The sequence below is a fragment of the Coenobita brevimanus genome, chromosome 106 (assembly GCF_032717465.1).
Source record: "Coenobita brevimanus isolate Jiangsu-jjx chromosome 106, ASM3271746v2, whole genome shotgun sequence".
NCBI classification, from domain to species: Eukaryota; Metazoa; Arthropoda; class Malacostraca; order Decapoda; family Coenobitidae; genus Coenobita; species Coenobita brevimanus.
This window is the reverse complement of record NC_137059.1, coordinates 16,804,823-16,813,634: the sequence shown is the minus strand read 5'-3', so window position 1 is coordinate 16,813,634 and position 8,812 is coordinate 16,804,823. Positions and strand designations below refer to the sequence as shown.

The 8,812-nt window shown below is 44.2% G+C and overlaps 1 protein-coding gene across 1 annotated transcript; it reads right to left on the bottom strand.

The window, feature by feature from the left end:
- Positions 1–5,554: 5,554 nt before the first annotated feature.
- On the bottom strand, positions 5,555–6,997 carry LOC145416521 (uncharacterized). The gene has a single exon (XM_080285480.1). It carries the CDS (start codon positions 6,995–6,997, stop codon positions 5,555–5,557), a length of 1,443 nt encoding a protein of 480 aa, XP_080141606.1.
- Positions 6,998–8,812: the final 1,815 nt, after the last annotated feature.

Here is an 8,812-nt window from a genome sequence, read left to right as displayed (position 1 = left end):
GCTTTGACATATTTATCAAGTCCATGATGAAGAATGCTATGCTTCGGTTTACCTGGAAATAAGGAAAATAATAAGCAGTATATCAAACGCTGTGAAGAGGTGGACGGTCTTCGATATTGTACTTTCCTTATTTACGGCAAAATCGAAGCATAACATTGTTCAGCAGATACTTGATGTTATGCTAAACTTATTTTCTCACACTGCTTTTCGATTATTAACGCGATTTGTGTTAATATTGCGAAAGTTATCTGTGTCTGTATTATTAACTGACTCGTAGCCCCAAACTCGCAAGTGATCAATTATGAAATGCTTACATTGTGTTCTGGAAAGCTTGTGGGTACTGAAGATCATATTCCTGGGTTTCAGGTTTCATTGTTCACTCTCGTTATTTATCGTTTGGAAGTGGGACGATGTCTTTGCCCGTGACTGTACAAATGTACTCTTCCGTTGTCATCATCACAATTCTCACCATTCCATCACTCTGAGGGTCATTACAGGGCTTATAGGTGCTACAAACCCGTATATAAGTCAAGGCATGATCCTTCTCAATCATACAAAATGCATATTATACTGTATGTGTTCCTTGCTATCAGTCATATACATGCACATATACATTTTAAAATTATGTATATATGTAGCTTTCCAAAATTTTCGCTTCGTCAACCTTCGCAGAGACTACACTGGAGATACAAAACATATATGCCTATCAGTATCAAAATACAACACATATATGCTTATCCACGTCAATATACAACACACATATGCCTAGCCATGTCAAAATAAAATGCATATATGTCTACTCATGTCATTTACTGTCAGGCATACGCATATACACTCTGTAAATGGCATAAATCATTTTCCATCACCGCAGTCATCACCATCATCACTCCAACACTCAATACTTATACATAAGCCCTATAGGCGATACAACACGCGTAGGAAAATCGTGTTATGCCCGTTTTCTGTCATACATTCATTCATATAAACAAGCCATAGACCAAGACGGTGCAAATGTAATCCTTTCATATCATCATCATCATCATCATCATCATTCCTACAACAGACCTGCATCATAGACCTCACAAACGCGTGTATTACACCAGTGGAATCATGCCCGTTATTCTGTCGTGCATACTCCTACACACAATACATTTCCTCTGAAGGCTCGTTACTTTGTGGACTCATGAGACTGCCAAGCACATATTTCTTAACTTATATATATTTTCTTCATTATGGCACGTTATTACCTTATACACTATATGGCACGCTCATGTTCTCTTATATTTAAGAAAGAAAAAATATATCGTTGCTTAAAGACGTACAGTATCATGTTGTTATGTGCAAAGTATAGGATGATCCGTTTATTACAACCACTTTCACTTCTCTAGGCGATTTCTTGTGTTGCAGGGACGGCTTTCAAGGTTATCAGTGTCTTCCCTTCATCTCCTACTCTTGGGGCGGTATTCTTGTACAGTTAGGAAGCTTACTAACACCTCTTCCTCACCGATTTATTTCTGATTATGCTCCGTTACTATATTTCAAGAATACTCCCCCAGTATCCCTGCTTGTCGTTCGAGGTGACTAAAAGGGTTGGTGGTGAGTTAGTGCCCCACCCCGTAAAAAGAACTAACTAAAAAAGCAAATAAAGCGCCTCGGACCCGGACGGACCATTCGTTGACGACTAAGGAACGGACAAAGGACATTCTGAGGGTAGGAACGTGGAATGTGAGAGGAGTGAATGATGAAGTGAAAGAGAGAGAGATTGTCCAGGTGCTTGAGGATGCAAAAGTGGATATATGTGGATTGACTGAAACTAAATGGAAAGGTGAAAGGATGAGAGAATGGGAATACGGTGTAGGTATATGTGCGGGAGTCAGTGAGAATGAGAGGGCAAGAGAGGGAGTATGTCTGATGATAAGCAAGAAGTGGAAGGCGAATATAAGAGAGTATGGAACAGTGGGTGCAAGGATTGTATGGGTGAGGATGAAAGTAGGTATACAAGCATGGGCGATTGTATGTGTGTATGCTCCAACAGAGGATCGAGTGGCAAGAGTGAAAGATGAGTTTTGGGCGAGAGTAGAAGCATGTATGGATAAGTCTGAGAGGAGCGAGAGAGTGCTGTTGATTGGAGACATGAATGGCAAAGTTGGGAATGTACGAGTGGATGAAGTGGTTGGTCAGTGGGGTGTGCCAGCTGAAGTAGATGGGAATGGTAGTGCTTTGGTGGACATCTGTGCTGGTAAGGGGTTGGCAATAGCCAACACCTACTTTCGTCATAAGATGATCCACCGATATACATGGAGAGTAATGAGGAGGATGGATGGTGAACTTGTTGAACGAAAGGCAATGATAGACTACGTGTGTGTGGATGAGCGAATGAGAAGACAAGTGTTGGATGCAAGGGTGTGGAGAGGGTGGGGGAATGGAGTCTCGGACCATCACTTAGTGATGGCCAAGGTAGAGCTGCAAAGAAAGTGGTTGAGGAGACGAAGGGGAAGACAGGAGGAAGCAGCTCCTGTGAGAAGAGTGGAGAAATTGCAAGATAGTGAGAAAAGGACAGAGTATAAGAGCATAGTGGAAGAAAGATTGGGAAGGTATGAGTTAGAGCAGATGGAAGGGGTGGAAGACGTATGTAAGATATTCACGGAAGAGATAAACGCAGCGTGTGAGGCGGTTTGTGGAGTGAGGAGGAGATGCAAGGGTGTGCAAGGGACAGCATGGTGGAATGATGAGGTGAAACGAGCTGTCGAACAAAAGAAGAAGGCATATGGTGAATGGTTGGCGAGTAGAGGTAGGGGAGAAGATGAGAGAGAGAAGAGAGAGGTATATGTGAGCAGGAGAAGGGAGGTTAAGAGACTGGTGAAGGAGAGTAAGAAGAAAGTGGATGAAGAGTTTGGGAGGAATCTGAGTGTGAAATGGAGGGAGAGTAAGAAATTGTTTTGGAAGGAGGTAAAGAAAGTAAGGCAGTGTGAAAGGGGAAATAGTAGGGGAGTGAAAGATAGGAATAATAGATTGTTGGTGGAGAAGAGAGAGAAATTGAGGAGATGGAAGGAGCACTTTGAGGATTTGTTGAATGTAGAGAGTGAGAGCAGTGTGAGTATAAGTGGTTGGGGAATGGCTGGGAGAAGAAGAGATGAGAGGAGGGAGGAAGAGATCAGTAGGTCGGAAGTAGTGGAAGCGATGAAGAAGATTAAGCTGGGAAAGGCCCCAGGAATTGATGGAGTGTGTGGTGAAATGCTTAGGTATGGGGGTGAGATTGTTGTGGAGTGGATATGGAAGTTGTGTAGATTGGCTTGGGAAGAGGGAAGGGTTCCAGAGGACTGGAAATCAGGTATAATTGTTCCTCTGTACAAAGGAAAAGGGGAGAGAGAAGTATGTGGTAACCATAGGGGTATTTGCCTTCTTAGTGTGACTGGTAAAATATATGGCAGAATACTCATTGATAGGGTTAGGCATATGACAGAGGAGCTAGTTGGAGAAGAACAAGGGGGATTTAGGAAGGGAAGAGGGTGTGTAGATCAGATATTTGTTCTAAGATGTTTAGTGGAGAAGTATCTAGAGAAGGGAAGGAAAGTGTATGCTGCCTTCATGGACTTGGAGAAAGCTTATGACAGAATAGATAGGCAAGGTATGTGGAAGGTATTAAGAATATATGGAGTGGAGGGGAAATTGTTGAGTGCTGTGAAGAGTATGTACGAGGGAGCTAGGGCTACGGTGCGAGTGGATGGTGAGCTGAGTGAGTTCTTTGATCTCAATGTGGGACTGAAACAGGGGTGTGTGATGTCTCCATGGCTGTTTAATATATATATGGATGGGGTTGTAAAGGAGGTGCAAGGTAGGGCAGTGGATGTGGGGGTTGCCCTAATGAATGAGGGTGAGTTTTGGAAGCTTCCGGTGTTGCTGTTTGCTGATGATACAGTATTGTTGAGTGAAGATGAATGGGAGTTGCAAGGTTTGGTGAATGAATTTGGGACAGTGTGTAGGAGGAGGAAGCTGAAAGTTAATGTAAACAAAAGTAAAGTTATGGTGTTTGAGAGGAATGAAGTCACAGAGTGTGCAGTGAGGTTGGATGGTGAGGATATGGAGAATGTGAGTGCATTCAAGTACTTGGGTAGTGTGATGAGTAAGGATGGAACTTTGGGGGATGAAGTACGTGAAAGGGTACAGCAGGGAAGAAAGGTTGTTGGTTCACTGAAAGCAGTGATGAGAAATAGGGAGGTGAGTATGGAAGTTAAGAAGTCACTGCATGATAGTATTGTGATCCCTACCCTGACGTATGGAAGCGAGGCGTGGACCTTGCAAGAGGGGAACAAGTCAAGAGTGAGAGCAGTGGAAATGAGTTACTTGAGAGGAGCATGTGGAGTGACGTGGAGGGACAGGTTGACGAATGAAGAAGTGAAGGAACGTTGTGGGGTAGATGTGGATGTGGTTGAAAAGATTAGGAGAAATACACTGAGGTGGTTTGGACATGTGGAGAGAATGGAGAATGAAAGACTGACTAAGAGGGTGTATGTAGGTGAGGTGGAGGGAGGGAGAGGGAGGGGTAGACCGAGGATGAGGTGGAGGGATGGAGTTGAGAGGTATATGAGGGAGGGGGGGTGAGTTGGGGGGAGGGGAGTCAAATGGTGGGTGACAGAGTGACTTGGAGGCGTTTTGTCTGTGGCCACCCTTTGCGGGATTAGGGCGTCGGGCTATAGATAGATAGATAGATAGATACTATATTTTTAATGCTTTATTCATGTAGTCTTTGTTGATCTTGGAAAAACATCAGAAGCAAACCAGGGGATATTAATGAGTAGTTTGGAAAATAAATCGTTAAGAAAGAGGTGTTAAAGAGCTTCCTTTTCCGACGAGAATATGGGTCTTTGTCTCACCCACGTCCAGACCAACAGACTGAGCCATCCCCACAACACAGAAGATACACAGAGTTTCAAGTGGATTGGTAATTACGGACGACCCTTTACATCACCCGAGAAGTGCTTGGCAGCCTCTTAGAGCCACAAGAATAAATGCACTCTTACTTCCTAAGCCGAGAAACGCAAGTACGACAGTACAGGGCCGAGATTCATAAAATTACTTACGATAATTATCCCTTGTACCACCGATTCGTTTCTGCAGGAAGTAAACAGGACATTAGAAGATTGGTTCCTTCTCTCCTCCTTCGTATAAATACAAAGGATTTCCAACCAAAGAAAATTCATCATAACTGATATTTGGCATTACAGGAAGAACAAAAGTCATGGGGAGTTTCTGTTGTTATCTTTCTCTGTCCATCCTCCAAAAACAAGTGTTCATTATGTCAGGGAACTGATCGTAAGTCTCTTCAGGAATTCGGTCCCTTACAGCACAGGGAACAAACTGCTAACGTGGTCAGTAACCCTGTATCTGAGGTGCCAGCACTCATCAGTATTTGCATGTATGAAGTGCCAGCAGCCATCATTATCCACGTGTGTGAAGTGTTAGCAGTCAGTATCCGCGTATATGAAGTGCCAACAGTCACCAATATCCGCGTATATGAAGTGCTGCAGTTGTCAATAACTGCATTTGTGAAGTGCTAGCAGTCATCAGTATCCGTGTAAATGAAGTTTGCAGTGGAATGTCCAAGGAAGAGATTGTGTGTGTCATTCTCTTCAGCAAAGGCTGAGGCAAGATGATCGAGTTCCTCCTTGAAAGGCTCATCCCCTAGCAGGCTTTCTAGTTCCACAGCCGTCGTTAGAACACTATCACAATTTGACACCGACCCACACACAGAAAAATCACTGGAGGCCATTGAAAAGACCGGAGAACTGTCACCTACAGGAACTGAAGTGGGTATTGTGGAGGTGGCGCCAGAGAGGGGACTGGGGGGCGGCGACCCCTCACTCAGGAAGGCAGAGTCGCAGCACGAGGAATCACTGAAATGTCGAAAACTTCTTGGGAACTCCAACAATTCGTCAGTCCTCACCAGGGGGATGTCCAGGTCCTGTAGGATGCTTGTAGTGTGAAGCACGTCAGTGGGAGTGCTTTGAGGGAGGGATGTGCAGGGTGTGGTTTGTATCTGACGTGGCGTGAAGGGTGTGGCGCCCATCAGGGGCTCGGGTATGCTTTGATCTGGGACGGAAGGTGGGCCACAGGGAGTGAGGGCCAGGAGGGGCTGGTGGGGCTGTGGTGCCGTGCTTAATGGCAGAGAATTGGGCTCCAGGCGGGGTAGCTTGGCCTGCCGGGGTCCCAGGTAGCTGCTATCCATCCGTGGCCGCTTCACCGTCATGGACATCATCAGTGGTTCGTTGTCTGCATGTCTGCCAAGTCTGTGTGGTGGAGTCTGTAGGGCCACGTTTTTAAGAGTGATGTACGCCCCATTACTCGTGGCTTTGCTGGCCGTCCTGCACACTTTCGTCTTGCTTTTGAACCTCCTGGGTCGTTTGGTAGTCACCAGCTTCCCACCTACTGTGTTTTTATTTTTCATATAATTTGCTTTCGTGACGGAGGTAGAGGGACACTTTGTCTGCTTAATGACCTTGTTAGATGCCTTGATATTTACACTGCACTTATTGTTTTTATTTGCACTACTGACCTGCTCTTTGTTAGTTCTTATGACATGCCCGGCACAGTGTTCTGGTTTGGCTATGTGCGCATTCTCCAGGCACCAAAGTTCCCTCACGTCCTCTATATCCATGGCTCGAAAGCTGCAGTCATCGTTCAGCACTCCGGTGAGGGCATTTATATAATTAACAGCCAGCCTCAGCACCGTGATCTTCGTCAGCTTCTCCGCGTCAGCCCCAGAGAGGTCCGGAATGGCTCTCTGCAGCATGATGAAAGCGTCGTTAATCTCCTTCATTCTGTTTCTCTCTCGGGCGTTGGCTGTCTTGCGCCGGTATTTGCTCAGTGGAGGGGGCTTCTGCTTCTCCTTGGGCTCTCTACAGCGTGCTTTGGCTCTGTTTTTTTTCGTCTCTATTCTCTTTATGATCGATTTAGTCCTCAAGGCGTACTTGCCCCCAGTCTTTGCGTCCATATTCATCTCGACGTGAATTTTTCCGGTTCAGAACAACACAGTATAGCATCACACTGTAATCAGGCAACCTATGGGCAACCCTTTTTTTCTTGATCTCTAAATGTGAGTAAAAAAAAAAAATAAAAACACTTCCCGGGTATGACCTGTTGCCTTCCTGGTGGCTACACATGAAAACACACAGAGTGGGAGAGACAGAGGCAGGAGGGAGCAGCGTGGGCTCTCGAGGAAGTGGAGATGTTTGCTCTCGGTTGTTTGTCTGTGCTACTGGCTCGACCATCCCTCTCACCTCTTCCTTCTCTTCCTTCTTCACCTCCCCTTCTACCTCCTCCTCTTCTACCCCTCAAGAACAAACTTTTAGCCCTGAGCACTGACAAATCACCACCAAAATATACTGTATGTTCCTCATGTGTTTGTATTTATTTATTTTTTAAAGGGTGTAAGTTTACCAGGTCGTTCTCAGGTAATCACACTTAAGAATACTATTTTTCTCTCTTCACACTTTTTCACAGTATTTCCACACTATTTATGGACTACGCTTGTGCTAAGAAGTTCATAAGTCACGCTAATGTATGTGACAAGGGTGATTTACATAGAGGCTCCAGGAGTGTCCATTTTGAGATAATTTATGAAAGCACGTTGAATTTTAGCTGGTGCTTAACCCTTGCCTCACACAAAATAGTTTTATTACACACACGGAGCCAAGAAATATTCAGTGAAATTACCGAAATAGTCTGGGGCTTCTACTGTAGGTGTGTGTATATGTGTGTGGGTTTTGTGCCTTTTTTGAATTTATAGATTTGTATTTAAAGTGGATTTCCACTATGACAGTGGAGTCGTCATGATGGCCGGAGGTGTGTGTATATTTGTCAGGTGTCTAGGTAAAAGGATTTATGGACTTCTCTTAAAAATAGAATTGTGGCAGAAGGTTTTTTTTTTCTGTTTGTTTTATACTGGACCTGTTTTGGAAATTAATGGCTGGAGGTTGTGTGTATGTTGCTACTTTCTCAAAACAAGTAGGCTATATGGATTAGTATTAAAAAATGAGCTTTCGAATTGTTATTCCTGTTTTTCTAAGTTTATAAAGGATTAATGTGTGATAGTAGGACTTTTATATTGATTCTTGGATTGCTTGTGGAAGTGGATTTAAGTCATGGATTTGTGTAGCAGTGGGTTTGTTAGAGTGGATTCCTGGATGTATGTTGGAGGCGATTTTATGTTGAAAGTTATGTGTGAGTTTCTAAAGTAAGTGAAGTTCCGTTCCTGTGTTGGAAGTGGTTTTATTTGACAATGGAGTCGAAGATTTCTGTTGAGAAAGAGAGAGAGAGATGGAAGTGGTTTTATTTGACAATGGAGTCGAAGATTTCTGTTGAGAGAGAGAGAGAGAGAGAGAGAGAGAGAGAGAGAGTGGGTGTGTGCTTACGAGGTGACTGTGTGTCGTGTGGAGAGGTTAAGTTATAATAGTTAAGGTTGGATTACGTTAGGTTATGAGTACTGAAGATTATTTTGTTTCACAGTGAAGTATAGGATTTCTGTGGTAGGTGGAATTATTGTCTTTGATTAAAAGTAAGTGTGTGATCCTGCTAGGTGACTTAGTGTTGTTAGGTTAGGTTAGGTTAGGCTAGGTTGGATTAGATTAAGAGCATTGGAAGTTGAGTATAGATGAATTTATGTTTGGGATGAAGAGGGGGAGACAGGTGGTGTGTGGGCCTACTGGGCCTACTGGGTGGGTGGGTGTAGTGTTCCGAGGTGTCCGTGTTCAGCTCCTTAGGCTTCTGTTTGGGCCTCTGAGACGTGGGTGTTTAGTATGTGGGAACAATTAGG

Excerpts from the sequence above, each read along its gene's own strand:
- LOC145416521 (XM_080285480.1), bottom strand. The coding sequence starts at position 6,997 with ATGAATATGGACGCAAAGACTGGGGGCAAGTACGCCTTGAGGACTAAA.